Source organism: Sinocyclocheilus rhinocerous, unplaced genomic scaffold (genome assembly GCF_001515625.1).
Source record: "Sinocyclocheilus rhinocerous isolate Xijiao unplaced genomic scaffold, SAMN03320098_v1.1 scaffold395, whole genome shotgun sequence".
Taxonomy (NCBI): Eukaryota; Metazoa; Chordata; class Actinopteri; order Cypriniformes; family Cyprinidae; genus Sinocyclocheilus; species Sinocyclocheilus rhinocerous.
The window spans coordinates 1,286,680-1,306,876 of NW_015660890.1; the positions used below are offsets into that span (position 1 = coordinate 1,286,680).

The following is a 20,197-nucleotide window of genomic DNA, read 5'->3' on the forward strand; positions in this document are numbered from 1 at the left end:
GTAATTATAATTTATAATTTAATTTAATAATTTAATAATTAATAATAGTAAATTATTAACTTATACATGTCCAAAAAGGAGGAAGAAGCATAAGCTTAAGCTTTTTTGTGGCTTGATAACGAATAATGCACATCTCCAAGAGAATTTCAATTAAATATTGGATAAAATACATTTAAATTAAGCAGTTTTGTGTATATTGTATTTGCTGTCATAAAACATGTATTTTATATTGTAAAACAGTGTTATTTCAGTATCTTTGAGATGCTATTATAGCTTTTATTAATATTTTGAATTAGTTTTTATTTTTATATTTTCCATTTTAATATTATTTAAAGTTTTAGTAATTTTGTTGTGTTTTTGTGTTTATTTTTTATGTGTCTATTTAGTTTTTATACTTTTTTTTTCAGTTTTAGTTATTTTAGTACAACAAGTTAAACTAAATAAAAATGTATTTTTGAATCACTTAATTTCAGCTCAAATCTATCTTAGTTAATGAAAATAATTTTTTATGGTTTTAGTGTTAGTTTTGGCTATATATATATATATATATATATAATATATATATGTAATATATATAATATATATGTAATACATATATAACCCTGCTGTAAACCACTTTGTTCTCTAAATATTAGCGTCAACCATCAATTATGAGTTTATTCAAATTCCTAAGACAGTCGTAATAATGATGCAGTGCCTTTGCAAAGCACCATAAATGAAACAGTCATGAAAATGACACATCTCAAATGTAATGAAAATGAAAAACGGAAATAGAGATGGAGATGGAGACAGGAAGCCAGGGAGGAAGGGAGGGGTGAGACGACAGGGAGCATGGCACGTAGCGGGAGAGCAAATCGTGATGAATGAACGTTGAAGAGAAAATGTGAATGAAGCCGCCAACATGCATCGCCACTGCAGCCTAACACACACTCACCCACACGTCCACACACACACACACGCACTCCATAAATGACATTAATTTCAGGCCACAGGTGAGAGAATGACATGAGGTAGATTTATATGATATGCGAGAGCCTCTACCTGTCAGATGTAATCAAGCGTGTGTGTTTTTTTTAGTGCCTGTGCGCATGGCAGGCGTGTTGCGACAGGCTCGCCGAATCGTAATCAAACTAGATATAGCCAAACCAGCAAGACCACAAGCAAACACACAGACACACATATAAATATAATTTCTGTATCCACAAGTGCAGCTGCAGATTGAAACCCCAGCTGCACTTGTGATGAAAAAAAAAGAGTTTGTGTGTTTGTAAATGTGCTTCAACTTGTGCTTCTAAAACGAGGGCAGCGGCCCGGCTTGTGCCGAATGACTGAAATTTTATCAGCAAGGCTCCGCTGCCTCTGTGATTTGTGCGGAAATAATGCTATGGAGTTTCCTGGTGCTATTTGCGTATGTATGTGTGAGTTAGGCCGCTGCTGAGGAAACTGTATGTCAATATGCATCGACAAGTGCTCATACGGGAGGGAACGGAGCCGCTGTGATTGTCAGTCAATGACTCATGCGTGCGCAAACGTCGCACATCCTCGCTGGAAGGGTTTCTGCGCCGCTGCGTTCTCCTCTAGGGAACGGTTGACAAATTATACACATAACATCCACTTATTACTGCCTAAACTGGAGAGAGAAATAGACAGACAATGAGAGCTGGTTTAAAGAGGACAGGATTGAGTTACGATTAACACGGCCTCAATGAATGTTAATTACACTATGCATCAGGAAAAAAAAATCATGTTAAAACATCAAGCTTAAGTGAAAAGCTCAGCTGAGAGATATGTAATTGAAAAAGGGAACCATCTGTATGGGCTTTCATTGAAATTATATGGAGCAAAGTCCCAAATGGTCTCAATGACATTGGTCCTCCGAAGAATCTAGAAAAGGTTTGGGGTCAGTACGTTTTTTGGTAATTAGAAATTAATAATTTTATTCAGCAGGGATGCATTAAATTGAACAAGAGTGACAATAAAGCCATTTATAATGATTTCTATTTCAAATAAGAGTTTTCTTTTTAACTTTTTATTTATCAAAGAATCCTGAAAAAAAAAATGTATTACAGTTTCCACAAAAATATTAAGCAGCACAAGTGTTTTCAACATTGAAAATAATACGATTTTTTTGAGCACCAAATCAGCTTATTAGAATGATTTCTGAAGGATTGTGTGATGCTGAAGACAGCTTTTCTATCAAATGAATAAAATAAATTTTTTATATAAATTTAAATAGAAAACAGTTAAAAAATTTTTAAATTGTAATATTATTTCACAATATTACTGTTTAATGGAATGTTTTCGGATACTATTTATTAAAAACAGTACACAATGAAGCAATAAACACTTCAACACATGATCTCATTACATGTGTGTTTCATTTGGTAAATGTCATCCAGATATAAATTCATATTATTTTATATTGTTATTTTTTTATTTTAGTCCAACTTTGTTTTAAAATGTCTTAAAGGCAGAGTAAGTGATTTTTCAAAAACACTTTAGAAAACTGATTCGGGCCGAATCGCAAAACAAACTTGTAGCCAATCAGCAATAAGGGGCGTGTCTACTCGTGATGTGGAGGAGAGGGCGTTCAGTGCATGGGACGGGCATTAGCCGAGCCGAAGTCTTGGTAGCCAAAATGTATAATGAGATTTAAAAAAAATGTATGATATGTCATTACACTTTTGCATTGTGGGTAGGGTTGTGGGGGTGAGGAAATTTTCCCACTGGTTAATCGACGTGTGACAACACCGGTAATACCGGTATCACCGTGGGGGCGGGCGTTCCCTCTTTTCCTCGCTTTCCTTTGCTTTTAAATAGCTTGTAAAAGCTGCATGCTTGCATTTTACTTTCACTTTCAAATAGCGGCAATTTGGCATCAATTGCTTGAGTGCAACAACAAAATACAACGTCAAACTCACTTTAGCGTATATATAAAACATAACTTTTATTAACAAAACAAATAAAAATACACCATGCTATAGGGTTCAGTTTTTAATTGTAGTGTCTGTTCTTTTACTGAACTAAAAGATTTTTATTACTATAAAAAATCAAAACGACGGTGGGGGTCGGTGGGCAAGTGACATAACCGGTGTTGCGGCTTAACACCGGTATCACCGTCAGCACCGTCTATCGCGGCAAGCCTAATTGTGGGATACAATATTCTACCCAGTGTGGTTTGTATACTGCACTTTTTTTTCAAATGTAGTAGGACATATATATTGCATGCATACAAAAAATGTACATACTGTGCACAGCATGCACAGTGTGTGTATTGACAACTGTGTTATGCACACAGTTGACTTCATAAAAAGAATTGAATATTAGAGTAATTACATTAAACCAGACATGAATAAACTAAACATAAACGAAAAATGAACAATTCAACAATATCCTAAAAATGCTTCTTCAAAGTACCCAATGTGGAAATGTGCTAACAAGTGTCATTTTCAGTAGTATAATCATAATATGCAGTAAAATCTCGATTTAAGATACAGGTGAATAATGACTTCTTACAAAATACAAAATATTTCCATTTCAGCACGTTCCCAGTCACTCATTAACCTTGATGTCAATAAACATTGCAACGAATGGTGAATTTGGTTATTCATGCATCGTAGAACACTTCCCTTTGTCTGACCATTCAGTCCAAATCCGTTTTGTTACAGCAATCTTAAGAAGGGTACACGGAGAGACTGATGATGTAATCAACTAGCAACTACTCAAGTGAGCATGAAAAGCCTTAGAAATGAGAAACCGAGGGCATAAAAAACAGTCCTCATTCTCCAAGGACTACATTATTTTGCAAATTCAAAAACTGCTTTGCAAATCACCTTTGGAGATACAATGGCTCGTTTCAATTATTTTCTGCTTTAAGTATTCGTAAGCGTTTTTCCACAACCAATCGCCATTCCGTTTGATGTTAAAGGAATCACTCCCACTGCCAAAGGAAATTAAAGCAAGAGCAGAAATCCAGTGCAATTGATTGCCTAAGCCTCAATCTCTTGTTTAGAGCTGTCCGATTTCCCATTAAAACAGAGGTGCAAATACACAACTTTGAAATAGGCAGAGGTTGTTTGTGCACAGCATCCTGTGAGTGTTTTAAAGCCACTTCTATACACTGCCTCCATAAAACCAACAGCTGCGTATCGCCCTGAAAATACTGCTGAATGTGATTACAGTATGCGTCTCTCTCCCCGAGTGTGTGTATGTGTGGGTGTGTGTCAAACTATAAGCCCAAGGGTTGGTTTCGACGCGGTTCCAAAGTCTCACACAACCAGACAGAAAGATAATGCTCCGCTTCTCATGTTAAAAGTAAAAGTTACATCCGTACTAGATTAGCTGCACTTGCTGAGATAATCTCAGCACAGCTCCAAACCACTTCCTCTTTTCTATCTGACCCCCACTCAGATTAACAGATCAGCAGCTGAACCTGACAGAAACAATTTACTTCAAGTTTTTCTCATTAAGAGAGAAGGACATGGGAAAGCCAATGTGTAGTATACGCTACGATTGTACAATATATTTGTAAGCACTTTTTTAAAATGATTGCTATAGCCTAATTTGGCCAATATTTGAAGTAGATAAACATTTCAAATTAATAAAAAGCAATACTGTCATTTATCTTTTCCATCAACAATTTTACTATCATAAATTTTACATAAAAAAATATAAAATTCAAATCTCCATCCTAGAATTTTCTAAAGTTTACTTTCTTAGTGTAAATGATTGACAGAAAAGTTTTATTTATTTTTATTTTTATTGAAACATTATGGAAAAGATCAATTAAATGACAGTTTATTACTTTGGATGGCAAAATCATGTTATACAATTTTTTTATTTTTACAATAGACATAACAATACATAACTTTGCTCATCAAATTGAACAAATTGGTATCAAAACAATAGCTTTGTTCAAAATTTGCAAATCAATTGTATGTTTGTTATATATATATATATATATAGTCTGCTTTATAGAATAAATATTTATGTACAATATAGTATTATCCTCTTCTATATGTAGTGTAGTACTTTGTAGTAAACATTTCAGCCTCTACCATTGTGCAATTACAGTCTAGGTTGGAATATGTAGTAAAAACTATTACACATACTGTGTGGTGCCGAATTCTCACACTATGCCAAACAGACAAATGAACCCAGGGAAGATCTAATTTAAAACAACATATCCTGCAGGAAAACAGGATATGTTGGATATGTTTTGAGGGTACAAACTACATCTTGAGACCGGAGACCATTTAAGTCATCTAACCCAACAATTCATCAAACAAAACCTGAAACTAACATGAACCCATTAGGACAAACAGAACCCATAATTTCTCTTCTATATGTAGCGTGGTACTCTGTAGTATACATTTTAGCCACTGTATGTATTACTGCAATAATGTATTTTCACAAACATCCACTACAAGAAGTGTATACTATACTACTATAAACTAAAAATATATACATTACTAGAAAGTATCAGTGTCTGAGCCTGTAGTGACAAGGTGATGAAGGGGTTAATTTTCCTAATTAGGGTCCAGACAGAAGATCATGTGAATAAGTGAATGGATTGGTGCACATTCAATTTCCCCCAGGAATGCATGCACTTCCTGTATAGAAAATTAGATATTGTAGCTGTGCCTGAGATCGCATAATCACATGACAGGTAGTAAATATTGAATATATAGTTTAATCAGAGTCCTTCTGCACAGAGGCTATGCTGACGCAGGAGCTGTGAAGATTTAGAGTCAATGATCATGTGAATGTGTACAAGCACACATACACAAGCTAGAAGATTAGATGAACGTTTACATCAGCCCAAAGACACACATGCACACCCATCATAAATTCAATAGTGCTGTTGCCACGGCAGCAATTACAGCCTACATCAACATCCACTGACATAGGTGTTTAGAACTGTTTTTGCTTGTGAACAGTGCTTGATCTGTGCATATTTCTCTCCTGATTCAGACAACATGACTTTCACTGGATAAAGCAATATTATAGATAGAGGACTCTTATTTTAAGCAACAGTTTTAAGTTAAAAATGTCATGATGGATTTGTTCCTTACAAACATGCAGCATTTTGCTTCACAAGATGTTATTTGATTGACTGGATTACTTTTTATCAGCTCTTTGGACTCTCATTCTCATGGCACCCATTCACTGCAGAAGATCCATTGGTGAGCAAGTGATACAATGCTAAATTTAAATCTATTCCAATGAAGCAACAAACTCCTCTAAATCTTGGATAGCCTGAGGGTGAGTAAATTTTCAGCCAAGTTTAATTATTGGGTGAACTATTCCTTTAAGTTGTCTAACCCAACAATTCATCAACCAAACCCCGAAACTAACACAACACACACACAAAGGCACACTGAACCCATAATTTATTAACTTCCGACAATTAATCGTTGCAATTGGTTTCTTTGCCTGCAGCGATCAATAGTCTGCACTGCAAAAAGAAATGATCTGTTGGAAGCGTCAACAGCTTTGATGTATGTGTGCGACAATTCAACCACTGATCCGTTCACATTTAGACATTCGTGAACATGTATCTGTAGTTGACATTAATTAGTTGTTCTGATATCTACAGAAAAATGTTTTTGGAATGTTTCGAAAACATTTCAAATATTCAAAAAACATTTGGAATGTTCGGATCAGATCAAAGCACCCTGCACGGTTGCTGCTAGGAAACCGTGCAGCTGTAGCTGTGAGATGCTTTATTGATCTAACTGTCCGAAATAATGTATCACCCTTCCTTTAGTAATGGCAGGGGAATTGACATCCATCGGTTCATAGCTAAAGAGAACGAGCCATACAGTGTTTAATGAGAAAGCCTTTCTGCATACTGTATTTCATGCTCCCCGAGAAACTATAGCATATCATTTCTTGATTTAATCACAGTGAGTGCATAGAAATATGAGACTGGAGCTCTGATCCCAAACCTAGTGCACTGCCAAGCTGGTTACGGCTTACATAAGAAGCTGCCTTCTTAGGCAGCATCCTAAAACTGTGGTAAGCATCTAAAGGATTTATTTCTACTCAGTCTAACCCTTAAGAATGTCTTTTGCTGGTGTAACCAAATTTGTCAGATTGATTTAGACAGATTAACTACTAGTCTGACTTCAATAAAACCAGTTTTATGGTTGTTACCACATCAAACTGAGCTGAAACATGCACTCTACAGCAACTCCACACCACACAAAATCATGATATTCAAACATTACGAGTGACACAATCATAGTTGATTCCAAAAGTCTGACGTTAGCATGTTGCCTAGCTAAATATGCAATATACAAAGAAAATTGAAAATGCATAGCATACATGTAAATGTTGAACAACAACAGTCAATTCTGTAATTTGATTGGACTATTTTAACTATTTTGGAAATAAATATACCATTTAAAAGTTAAGATTTTTTAAATGTTTCTGAATGTCACTTATGCACACCAAGGTTGCATTTATTTGATTAAAAAACAGTAATATAGTAAAATATTATTACATTTTTAAAATATGACGCTGTTTTTGTGATATAAGAAATATTTCTTATAATTATTATCAATCTTAAATAGCCGCTGCTTAATATTTTTGTGGAAACTGTGATACATTTTTTCAGGATTCTTTGATGAATAAAAAGTTCAAAAGAATAACACTCATTTGAAATAGAAATCTTTCATAACATTATGCTTATGGCTGCACAATTAATCAGAATAAAACTGAAATTGTGATGTGACTTAAATGCATGTATGCACAACACTGTTCTTTAACAAAGTAAATGTTTGATGTTTTGATGTTCTGACATGTGAAAATAACGAATTTAAGAGACATAAATATTAGTATTGTAATTTTACAATTGTAATGTAATATATATATATATATATATATATAAGTCTTTTATAAAAAGTTTCGGGAAAAAAATTCAATAATTTTTCATGATTATGAATGTCTTTGCTGTCACTTTTGAATAAAAGTATGTATTTGACTCAATTTGAAAATTTGATTTGAAAAAAAAAACATATATATACATATAAAGGGGCCTAATTTCTAGTAACATTTCTCTCAATTCGTCAGCCATCTTGGTGTACTATACAGTACATTCTGGGATTACCTTCTCTCCAAAGGTAATATCTGATATTTAATGTCTAATACACAGTCAAAAGGAGCAGGATAGGACCAATGAGATTTCAATGTGGGCGGAGATGCCCAGTCCAATAACAAATCTAAAAATGTCCTGTTGCTTGTTCCTTGTTGCTGATTCAGATAAAATCTGAGATTTACATAGAAAAGATAGCTTTTATCTCTTTATCTTGTTACGCAATGGGCAAAACAAGGTATCTTAAAGATATTTTAACGTCTGAAGCAGACTTCACTTCAGGAGTGCATCTATGATGCCTTAAAAGTGCTGTCTAGGTAGGCAGCCTTGTAGGTTTGAGAAATGAGTTTGTGTGTGCGCATGTGTATCGATCAGCCCCATGCTTCAAATAAGTTTTCATTGTTGCGCACACTAACAGTGAAAAAGTTTATAATGGTGTGTGATTCATACTGACACTCATCTACGGCCGTTGGCACAAATACAAGCGAGTGGGTGCGATTGACGAGGTGTGATCAGAGATGTGTGTGTGTTTGTGTCTGCGTCTCCCTAAGGTCGTGACTCATATGACGACCAGTGGGTTGCAGAAGCCTGTAATTTCAGTAAAAAGCCCTGAGTCATGGAGGTTACACACACACACAGAGCTAGATGAAAGCTTGGAGGGTTGTTCTATAAATCACTGAAATTTCATCAAACACAATCGCACTCTATGCCCACCTGTTAATTGAAGTTTTTTGTAATGCAAGAGAGGATCATGGGTAATTACTGGAACCAAGGTGTCATACTCCCTAACTACAGACGTTTTGGAGCATCCATTGCAGTTACCATGGTTACGAAAGTGATGATCAGCCTATTGACAGCAAGTCTAGAGAAGAGACAGACGTGAAACAGACAGATCTGTGAGGGCCAGGAAGACGAGAGGACACTCGGGGCACATGAGGGATGAGGGATGGAGCTAGAGCTGCACAAAATAGCACAAGAACATTCACAGTAAAAGAACACTCGCTCTGGCATTGCTTTCGCACTCTCTCTGAGATATTATCCAGGGCAGGCCCAAAGGACCATGGGTAATTACACGGCTTATTATCTTCTCATTCTGGCTGCACGCTCCCTCCAATTCATCACTGCAAAATCCCACTTTTCTCTTTCCTACTGCCTCTTGTTCATTCTCTAAAATTAACGCCATGCGAGTTCTTATTTTAAATGACTATCTGTTCTTACTCTATGCAGTACTAACAGAACTATGGAAAATGGAAGACAGTGTGTACAAACTGTATTAAATGACTAGAAAAAAAACTAAAATAGTACTGTATCATGGTACTCTGATTTGATCAGATAGTAATACCACAGTAGTCTGTGATTTAACATGGATTTACATGTGTCACTACCATTTTCATACCATATACCATAGAGAAAAGAAGAAACATATTTTTTAGGGCTTTATTGTTTAAACTGTAAAATATAATTTATATTTATCTATACTATTTTTATAATATTTATGTAATATAATAAAATAATTATTATATAAAGCACTTTATTTACGAATGGGTTCATATTTAGGGGTCCTTGCCTTCAAAAAGTTAGAAAAACTCCATGGTATTCAAAATAAATGTGCTATTGCTTCTCTAAATTATCAAATGTACAATTTTTGCTAGGCAGACGATAAAATGGGCAAAAAAATCTAAATTGACTTACAATGAAGGAAGGGCCTGAGCTGTATAGAGACCAAAATGTTCAGAATAATGTTAAAAAACACCCTAGCAACCGCCCCGACCACTCTCAACCCCTTAGCAACCACCCACATGCAGGCAAGTGGCACATTTTCTTCACAAAATATCAAACTATGCTTGTCTTTGCTGTTTACCCAAGTCCGAAGGTTAAAAGCCCACGCCAGTGAAACCATTTCTTTTCATTTTCTTTAGCAGTAAAGTGAAAGATGACAGAATGTGACCTGTGTGCAGGGCCACAAACATGTGAGATGAATTAAAAGGATCAGTTTTGGGTCACCGCATTTGATGAAGCAACACTAATACACTCATCTGCAGAAACCCAGCACCCTGTGCCCTCAAAACACACAAATCTCTCATAGAATAACACAGCTGAGATCTCACCCTCTTCCTAAAAGCCCCTATTATCAAACATCTGTTATCAAAACCTCTCGCTCCAAAATAAAAATGCGATTTTTCATTGAGCAACATTTATTCGGCGGATTGTATGTGTGTGCGTGTTTATTTGTGTTTTTGCACTGTGAATGGAGTAACAGCGAACACCGGTACAAACCACAGGAAGCCTGCATATTCTCTCTGTAGCTGCACCTGCAAACAGCAAGAGAGAGACAGACAGCGCATGCAAGTGCACTATGGGGGAACACAGATGAAGCTCCATGGCAACTCTATTAAGATATGTGATCAAATCACATCACAGGCAGAGTCGGATCTGAGCGTTCCTATACTGCTTTGAGCGCGATACACGCACAAGCCACACAATCTAGCCTCCTGTTTCTGCCACTAACGAACTAGAGAGGATACAGCTATCGCAACCTCTTACTTGATTCTCTTTATATCCTTTTTTCACAAGATAAATTTGCTTTGTCTGTGTCAAGGGAGCAGACAATCCCTTAAGCACATAAAACTCGACACACACACACACATACACACACATTATCCTGTTCTGTCCTATTGTTCCCACTGATCTGATAATACTGATCTGATACCTAACCAGGAAATACAGGGGAGGAGGTGATGCACAGCAGGAATCACACACACTTGCACACGCACACACAAACACACGGGCCTCCTAAGCTGAACCCAATGCTGTCGTCTCATAGGGCAGAAAATCAGTGAGCGTGCAACACAAACTCACTCAGATTCACTACTGTCTGTATGGTTTAAAGGAATAGTTAGTCCAAAAAAAAGTGTCATTTACTCCCCTTCATGTAGTTACAAATCTGTATGAATTTCTGTTGAACACAAAATAAGATATTTTGAAGAATCTGAGTAACTAAACAGTTGCCGGTAGCCATTGACTTCCATAGTATTTTTTCTTCTATTAAGGAAGTCAATGGCTACCGGCAACTGTTTGGTACTGCTACTTACAAACATTCTTTAAAATATCTTTTGTGTTTAGCCAAAATGAGGATGAGTAAATGATGACATAATTTTCATTTTTGGGTGAACTATCCCTTTAAGATTATACTGACCAATTGCTTTTAAGGTCCAAAAAGGACAAAAAAGCACCATAAAGGACCGTTAAACTGAACTATTAATATTAAGTCTTCTGAAGCCAAAATTTTCACATTAAACTGGATGTAAAATGATGCACTGCACCAGATTTCCAATCACTGACACCAAACACCATTAGTTTCTGTGTATATCATAACTAAACGCGTGTGTGTCTTGAATATGCAGAAGCATAAATTAAATTTTAAGTGAATGTCTTAAATTCTGGATACAAAGCTATCATATGGTTTCAAATTATTTTTTCAATACACTAGTTACCATATGCATTTGTTGTATCGAAAAGAGCAGCATGAAATTTCTTCAAAGCATCTCCTTTTCCTTTTGTATTCCACAGATTTGGAACAAATGTGAGTAAATAATTTTGGGTGAACCGTCCCTTTAATCTGAAACATACAAAACATCACCCTTTTTCTTTTCCTCTGACACACACACACAAACACATTCAAAGAGGAGTCAAAGAAAGGCCAGACATGTGTTAACAGTAGGAATAAAGCATCCGCAGAGCATGCACAGAATTATACTAGCAAGTATTATCAAAGCTTTGTCAGTGAATTAGGAACTCATTTAAATAATCATACATATTCAGGGAATTGTAAGCGCAGGATTCGAGTGAGTGAACTTTGGCTGGCTTCTGTTTCCTCTTAATAAAAACAACCTGCTTCAACTAACAGAACATTTTTGAGGTGAATATAACCTTACAAAAATTTTAAAATAAGTTTTATACAATTATATATAAATTGCATAAGTGTATAAATTATATATAAAAATTTCATATTTTTTTTATAATTTTTTATTATATTTTTTATATATATCTAAATTACATAAGTATATAAATTATATATAAATCATATAATTTTTTATTATATTTTTAATAAGCCTAGATGCAACCTCATTACATTAAGTTACAGTGATGAAAATCATTTTTAGGTTCAAATCCGGTAGAAATAACTAACAACTGTGCAGTCAATCACTACTGATCGTTTAAACATACACATGCACTGTTTGGTCCATTGACGTACACACTTGACTTACAGAAACGACTCCACACGAGAGTTTGCTCATCAAAGGAGGGGCTGTGCTTGAACGTTCTGTTCCATAAACTACAACAAAGAGCTTTCAATTAAACAGACATGATGAGCACTCTTGTACAACAACCGCAGGCCATTATGCAAATACCTCAATTAAAGATAGCGTTACGGGAGAGGGGGCTAAACTTGTACAGTAACAGCCACAAACAGGAAAAAGACCCCCCATTCCCCCCCTCCTGCAGTGGGCCGACGCCTGCAGGCTGTGCTATGAAGGAGAACAGTTGCTCTGCAGATCAGAAAGAACCACAGAGTATAAAGGCCTAGGCCTGTTCACACAAAGACAATAATGCTAACTACAAAGTCCACACATAGACTGTATAAAAACATGGACGTAGTGTCCGTGACGTCACCCGTAGATTTCCGAAGAGCGTTTTTGAAGCTCGTCCACACCATAACTAAAACGAAAATAAAACAGGGAGCTTTAAAGTCACTTACAAAAAATTTTTTTTCCAGCTGATCAACACTAAAAACATTGACAGCCAATCAGAATCCATGCAACTTTAAAGAGCGTTTCACTTATAATAAACAATGTAATGTGCGTTAGTTTGGACGCTACTATAGTTATCAGAATTGATGTTAGCATGTTGCTGTGCTAATGATTCAATACTCTACTAAGCATAAACACACAGTGAGTGCACATAATTATTGGATAAAATAATCAGTTATTACCTGGATTTTTAGATTTATAATCAGCATCTTTGGATTGAATTTTGTGAAAAGGATTCATGCAATGCTGCTTTAGAATTTCACCAAAACGGGGTATCTTTTAAGGCAGCATAATGTTGCGGTCTATTTTTTGGTTGAACTTTCATGCCTATGACGCCTAAGTAGGCAGCTCACTAGGTTTTGGGACAGAGCTTATGCATGTATGAATGAAAGAGCAATGCCTGAATGTATCTCGAGTTATCCTCTTCATGTCTCATATTTCATGGCATGGCAGAGAGATAGAAGCTTTATCTGATGAACGTGAGCAATAGAGACAAAGAAGGAAATCAGTCAGCATAATAGCCTGTCCGGGCGCACGTTACACCCCTTTATGAGAGAGAGAGTGAACCAGCCCGAGATACCCTAGAGAAATCAAACAGGGAGCATGCTGGGATACTGTGGAGATGGATCAAACATGATACTGTCGACGGTTTGAGCCAAGCAACGGCAATGCGTATTAATCTGCAATGTTTATTAATCAGTCTTCAAATCTGTATTACGGATTAAAACAACCACCTATAGGCAAGTATAAAACTTTGGCTTCTAATTGCACAGAATGCAATTAGAAGTGTTTTGTGCTTTTTGAGCTGAGCAGCTGCAATGCCAATGCACAGATTTTCTCTAAATCATTATATATTAATCACACTTAATATTGTTAACATTTTGGATTCCGGATTAAAGCAACCGTCTATAGGCAAGTGTTAAACTTTGGCTTCTAATCGCGCAGAGAGCATGCTGGGATATCATTAGGATGGATCAGCCTTGTCGTTATCGGTGGTTTGAGCCAAGCAGCTGCGATGCCAATGCACATATTTTCTCTAAATCATTATATATTTATCACACTTAATATTGTTCAAATTTTGGATTCCGGATTAAAGCAACCTCCAGTAGGCAAGTATTAAACTTTGGCTTTTAACTCGTGCCGCACAGACAGAATTGGTATCATCGCTGAGATTGCAAGAGAGGGAGTATAAGAGCGCTTTATATTTGACCTCACTGCAGTCCAAGACCAACATTAAGACATGCACAACTCAAGGACAACAACCTGCTGCGGTTCCGGCTGCACAAATGGGACATGCACATACAAGACTCTTACATTAAAAGCCACTTTATTTAGATCCCTTCTGAGGGGACAACCTTTAATGGAACTTTTTCAAAGTAGGTCTCTCATGAAACATGGCCAGAGAGAGAAAGAAAGAGAGTGGGAGGGAGAAAGATGTGATGTGGAAAGAGAAGCTTAATGAAAAATAAACCCTCGAAAGGACTGAGGCAAACTCCAGAGATGGACTGGGTGTTGCTAGAACATTTTTCAGAAGACAAATAAAACAAACATTCACATACAATATCAGTTTCAAACGAGTCTTTAGCTGACATTTGCTATTCCTAGCTGGAGATTTCATACTCAGTAAGTTAAGAATTTCTAACTCTGTCATTAATTATTAACTTTCTACAATAATTATTAGACTATTATTCATCAGTTCTGTGAACATGAACCTCCAGTTAGAAATTATTCTAGAGTGTTTCCTACTAGAATATTGAGGACATTCATATGTAGTAGCTCTAAAAAGTATTTGGACACTTAAGTCACATTTAAAAATGTGCAAACTGTCATTGTGTTAAATAACAACAATATCAAACCAAGTGAGTTATTTTGATGAAAAAGATACAGCATACAGTAAGCATACTCTCCATGCACAATATTTCTCAATATTTTCAATTATAAAAACTATTCAAAGTTAAAGGGGACATCGGATGCAAAATTCACTTTTACATGATGTTTGCATATAAATACACAACCACCCTACAATGATAAAAAATCAATTTTCTCCTTTTTTTTTAATTCCCAAAAAAAACGAAACAGTCTCAATTATCAACCGTTTTGATTTTCTAAGCAGTAAGATGACCTACTGAACTGTTTTTTGACATGGATTATTTTCAATTATAAAAACTATTCAAAGTTAAAGGGGACATCGGATGCAAAATTCACTTTTACATGATGTTTGCATATAAATACACAACCACCCTACAATGATAAAAAATCAATTTTCTCCTTTTTTTTTAATTCCCAAAAAAAACGAAACAGTCTCAATTATCAAGCCGTTTTGATTTTCTAAGCAGTAAGATGACATACTGAACTGTTTTTGACATGGATGTTAAAGGTAATTAGGTAAAAATATTGTTTTACACGACCATTGAGGAATTTTAACCAAAGTATTTTGCAGACATTTCATGAAGACCCTAAAGAATCATACCAACCTGTGGAAAATAGCCATCCGATGTCATGAAAACAATATTTTGATATTTAATAAATTACCTTGTTTTTCATAAATACCTAAATATCTTTAAAACAAGACATTAACATGAGAAGCAGATTGCACAAGATATTATGCATATTTGCATATTCCAACTTGTTTTAAAGTTACCATGAAATGGCACCCACAACTTATAATAGGGCAATAGTTGATTTTATTGATTGAGAATGGACTGATTGTGAAAATTAGTCATTGCATACCAGAATGGAGTCATATATTTTGATGAAAGATTATGAGATCAAGTAAAGAAATCTCGATTCAAAACAAAGCTATTGATTACGAGTAGGATTGTTTGCAGTTTTGGTTAGTTTATGCAAGGAGCTACAACATGATTTAATGGTGGCAAGTTCTACAGTGTGTAGACCAACTGGCATTTAACACTGAGGTAATGAATGAGTTTTCAGATATCTGTGGTCGGTCTCCCCCTGAGGCCATGCTAACATCCCTCTCGCTCAGCAGGTCAGCTTGTGTTCTGACTGAATTGGGTGACGACCGCTGCTGCAGCTTGCATGCTCATCGTATAAGGAAACGTTTACCACTGCTAAACTCCAGCTGCGTTTCCTTGTGGGAAGGTATTGGGGTTGACGAACACAGCAGAGAAAATGAGAACTATGGCAACCGAAGACCTCACCTGCCACTAAACCATTCCTGGCACTCAAGCTCACACATTAGCCACTCAGCCATTTGCTTAGAGTACCACACAATTCGCATAAATCAATGAAGTTTCTAATGTTCATAAATGGTTTTGCGGCATAAATTTTGCTTGACTTTTCACTAAGTAGTCAGATGCATTACTAGACCCATCAACCAATTTTAGCTTCACTTCATACACGTTTGTCATCCCTAAGTTGCCTCTAATGCCACGTTAAGTAGTGAATACACATTATTCAGTTCAAAATCTATATTTGCTTTTGTATAATGTTGAACTGTGGATTTAAATGGCTCTGTAATGGTGAAGCTGCTTTGCTAGAGATGACATTGCTGCAAAGTTACTGTGATGATAAAGAGGCCTGTCGCATGTTCTGCCCTGTTCTCTGGGTTTCCACGTGGATCAGGCCACGCTCACAGCGGGGATCCTGCGCTGGGCTAAAGTCTTATCAAAGAGCAGGGAGAACTAAGATCAGATATGACAGAACAAAAAAAGAGGGAAAGTGACGGCAGCTGAGAATGCTGGGATCACATAATTTAAGCTTTTTTCAGCATTTCAAACAGCTGATTGTAATTCTTAGCATTTTATTTAGAATTTTGACAAAATGGTATAGAATTTTAGTTTTTTCTACATAAATTTAAAACAAAACAATAAAAACTAAAATCAAATGTTTAATGCTGAAGTGTGTTTAGGCATCATAATTAAAATGCACATTATGAAAAAATCATATTTAACTTTTTTTTCAGTTGTCAAACAATCAGTGTTACTTTAGTATCACTGATATACTATTATAGTTTTTATTGACATTTTGAATGTTTTTTTTCTTTTTTGTTAAAGTTTTGATCATTTTTATTAGGTTTATTTTTATTTTTTATATATATATGTCTATATAGTTTTTTATTATTCATTTTTTATTTCAGTGTTAGTTTTAGTTATTTTAGTACTTCAAGGTAAACTAAATGAGAATGAGATTTTGTTTTAGAAACTTGCTGAATGAAAAAGAAATTTTAGGGTTAAGTACATTTTTTTTTTGCTTTAATTTAATAATAAAAACCCTGCATACAAATCAAAATTATTTAATCACAATTACATACAACATGTTCAACTTTTAACATTAAATGATTAGTTCTTGTTCATAATAATATCAACTTAGTACCTTTTAAACATTGTTTGGTTTCCTGGTGGACACCTGACTCCCGTAAGCTTGCTATTTTCACAAGTACTGTCCTGTGTTTTGCGCAATAGAATATCAGTAAGCAAACTATGAGTGGTCTGTGAGGCTGAGACTACTCTAATCCCCCTTTTCTACTGCAATCTCTTGTAAGGATGCATTCAGAATCAGCACAGGGCTTAGTTAAAGGCCTAGCAGATAATGAACAGGCTGTTTCAAAACAGTCTTTTTTATTTAGCCTAGTTCACTTCCAGTGCCCTTTCCAATATACTTCACACTAAGCCTCACCACTATCCTCCACGCAGACCGTCTGTTCCCCCGCAAGCAGTTCCAAATGATGACTATCCCATAGTTCCAATCTCGTTGAAGGCCAGTCCTGGCTTAGTAGAGATAGCGATCGAGGAAACAACTTGACACTTGTGAAAGAACTTAAGGTTGACGTTGATATAGATTAATGTGGCTAACGTAATAGACTTAAATTGCTGCACTATTTGTCAGCAGGACTCACGATGAATGCCAAAGCTCTGAGCCGCTAGGCTAAATAAAGGGCTATATTCAGACCAGACGGAAAACCTGGTCACTACTTATAAACGTACTATTTATATATTAGGTTGATCCTAAAATAATGGGCAGTGCTTGTGTCTGAGCTTTATGCTTACAAGTGTGTCAGAGCACGGAGAATGTGACGAGTGCAAGATTGTAGATAATCGCAGTAATGAACGCTAAAAGCTAATGTAGGGAAGGAATCTTCCTCTATTTTTGGCATTAAGTATTCTAAAAGAGATACACTGAAATAGGAGGGGCCTCACAATACAAGAATTGATTCACAAGCATGGAAGCAACACTAACAGTTATGCACTATACACGTATATGCACATCTTACAGGGCCGCCCACATGCAAATAACACAAAAATACACCTTTCACACTTCAATACATAAAGTACTGAATGCAGTCATTTATAATTTAGTAAACTGCACTTTTACACAAAAAAATTGTGTCATTTGGAAATCTATTTGATTTAGCTAAATGATCTACTTTATCAATATGAAAGCACTGGATAATCAGTGGAACAAATTGCATTAGAGGACAAGTCAAAAAATGGGACATAAAACATGTCTGTGGCTCTGTTTAGAATGTCATGCTGCTTACTGAATACTGCATACTGTGTAGTATATACTATATACTAGCAACTATTTAAAAAATAGTATGTGAAACAGTGTGCTGTATGTAACAAATGTTATAAACACACTATAATGTGACCTCATGTTGCACATTTAAGTATAGTCCAGTTATTTGAATTTTATGTAACAATGTCATTTTAAAAAATAGTGAAATTGTCGGATACAGGAAATATTAGGATATTAGGAAAACGTGGATATTCTTTGCATACAAAAAAATTGCATTCCGCACACCACAGAAATAGTATGAGTAGTATACTACAGTCAAACTTAGGATATAGGCTAATTCCTACTTTGCATAATGATAAACCTTACTAATGGAATAAAAATAAGAAATCTGCTGCCACAACACTTTAAATTGCAGTCAAATTAGCCAACCTTGCTGCTTCTTATGTCTGTTTCACTTGTCCATGCTGTGGTCTGACAGTTGAACTCAATCAGGACAGTCCCAAGGAGGAAAACAATTTAACATTATTTTTAGTTGGTGATGGTTCACTAGTGTGACATTCATTTAGCCTGCCATTACAGCTTTACTCTCTTAAAGGGGTCATATGATGCTGCTAAAAAGAACATTATTTTGTGTAAATTTGTCCCTGTAGAAGGCAATAATTGCACTAGTGGAAAATATGTGTAGATGACTACATCTTCATGGGTTAAAAACAGTTGGAAACCACTCTGAATGCATTATGTTTCTAAAGAAGTGTGAAGATTTTACACAAACTAAAACAATAGCATAAATCAATGTACCGCAGTACTTCTCAATTTCAAAAACAAGCATTTCTTCCAAAGGCCATACAGCACACACTCAATCCAACATTAGTGAGCCATGCTGAAATACAGGTCTTCATTAAGGCATCAAGTGAAACCCTTGCTGAGATGTAATACAAACCCACTAATCACAGGCATATTATACCTGCTACACAACAAGCAGGGCAAAATTAATGACTCGCATATGTTTAAAGGGGCTGCAAAGTGTCAATAAAAACATTGCCAGGGAAATGCTTCCCTGCCTAATGGACTTGAAAGGTGTGTCAGTGAGTTTAATCCTACTTGAAATGAGCAGTGTGAAGTGCTGTGTGCGTGGGCAGGTTCTGTATTCATTGTGGGCAGAAATTTTCAGAGCGGGGACGTCCCAAAAATGAGTACGGGGGCGTTCATATAAAGGTCATTCAAGGTACTAAGTAATCCTAAATGTCTGTTATAGTCAGTATTTTAGTTCCCAGAGATAATCTTAAATGTTAAGAGAGAACCACAAACTGTTTGGTTTCCAATATTCTTCAAACTATCTTCTTTTGTGTTCAACAGAAGAAAGAAACTCATACAGGTTTGGAAAAACTTGAGGATGAGTAAATGACAGAATTTCCATTTTTGGGTGAATTATCCCTTTAAAATTGGAGATAGAAAAACAGGAATCACAATAAAGCCTAATGTTATTATTAAAATTCAAAAGTCAAAGTAGCATTGTTGCATGCAGTTTCAGAGCTCATTTAAGCCAACAGATTGCTTATGATCCACTTTTGAATTATAACAGTGTTTACTTTATGGTGTGTAATTCATTGTAGATGGGTGTAAGAGTGTGTTTTATCTTCCTCAACTTTTTGAAAGAGTCCTGTATCTTGACTTGTTTATAATTAAAAGTTATTATGCAAATTATGAAATTTTTTTCCTGCTTATTTTTCCTATTTTGGTTACACAATAAACAGTATCTGGCATTTATTTCAAACATATGCTCTTATATATATATATATATATATATATA

At 35.6% G+C, this 20,197-nt stretch overlaps 2 protein-coding genes across 4 annotated transcripts in view; one reads left to right on the forward strand and one right to left on the reverse strand.

The window, feature by feature from the left end:
• Positions 1 to 20,197, forward strand: part of LOC107726016 (ADP-sugar pyrophosphatase-like) — a 76,851-nt gene that overhangs the window by 31,129 nt on the left and 25,525 nt on the right. The gene's annotated exons all lie outside the window — the stretch shown is intronic.
• The window catches only part of LOC107726013 (calcium/calmodulin-dependent protein kinase type 1D-like), a 55,020-nt gene that overhangs the window by 25,433 nt on the left and 9,390 nt on the right, over positions 1 to 20,197 (reverse strand). Inside the window, exon 1 of one of the 3 annotated variants that reach the window (XM_016535467.1) lies at positions 17,548 to 17,601. The exons of 1 other annotated variant lie outside the window; for it this stretch is intronic. Coding sequence is in view for 1 of the 2 variants with exons in the window: in XM_016535466.1 (XP_016390952.1) it covers positions 17,245 to 17,255 (11 nt within the window). In the remaining variant the exon portion in view is untranslated. Of the gene's footprint in view, positions 1 to 17,244; positions 17,273 to 17,547; positions 17,602 to 20,197 lie in introns of those variants that run through there. One more of the 3 variants, XM_016535466.1, reaches the window with a different exon arrangement.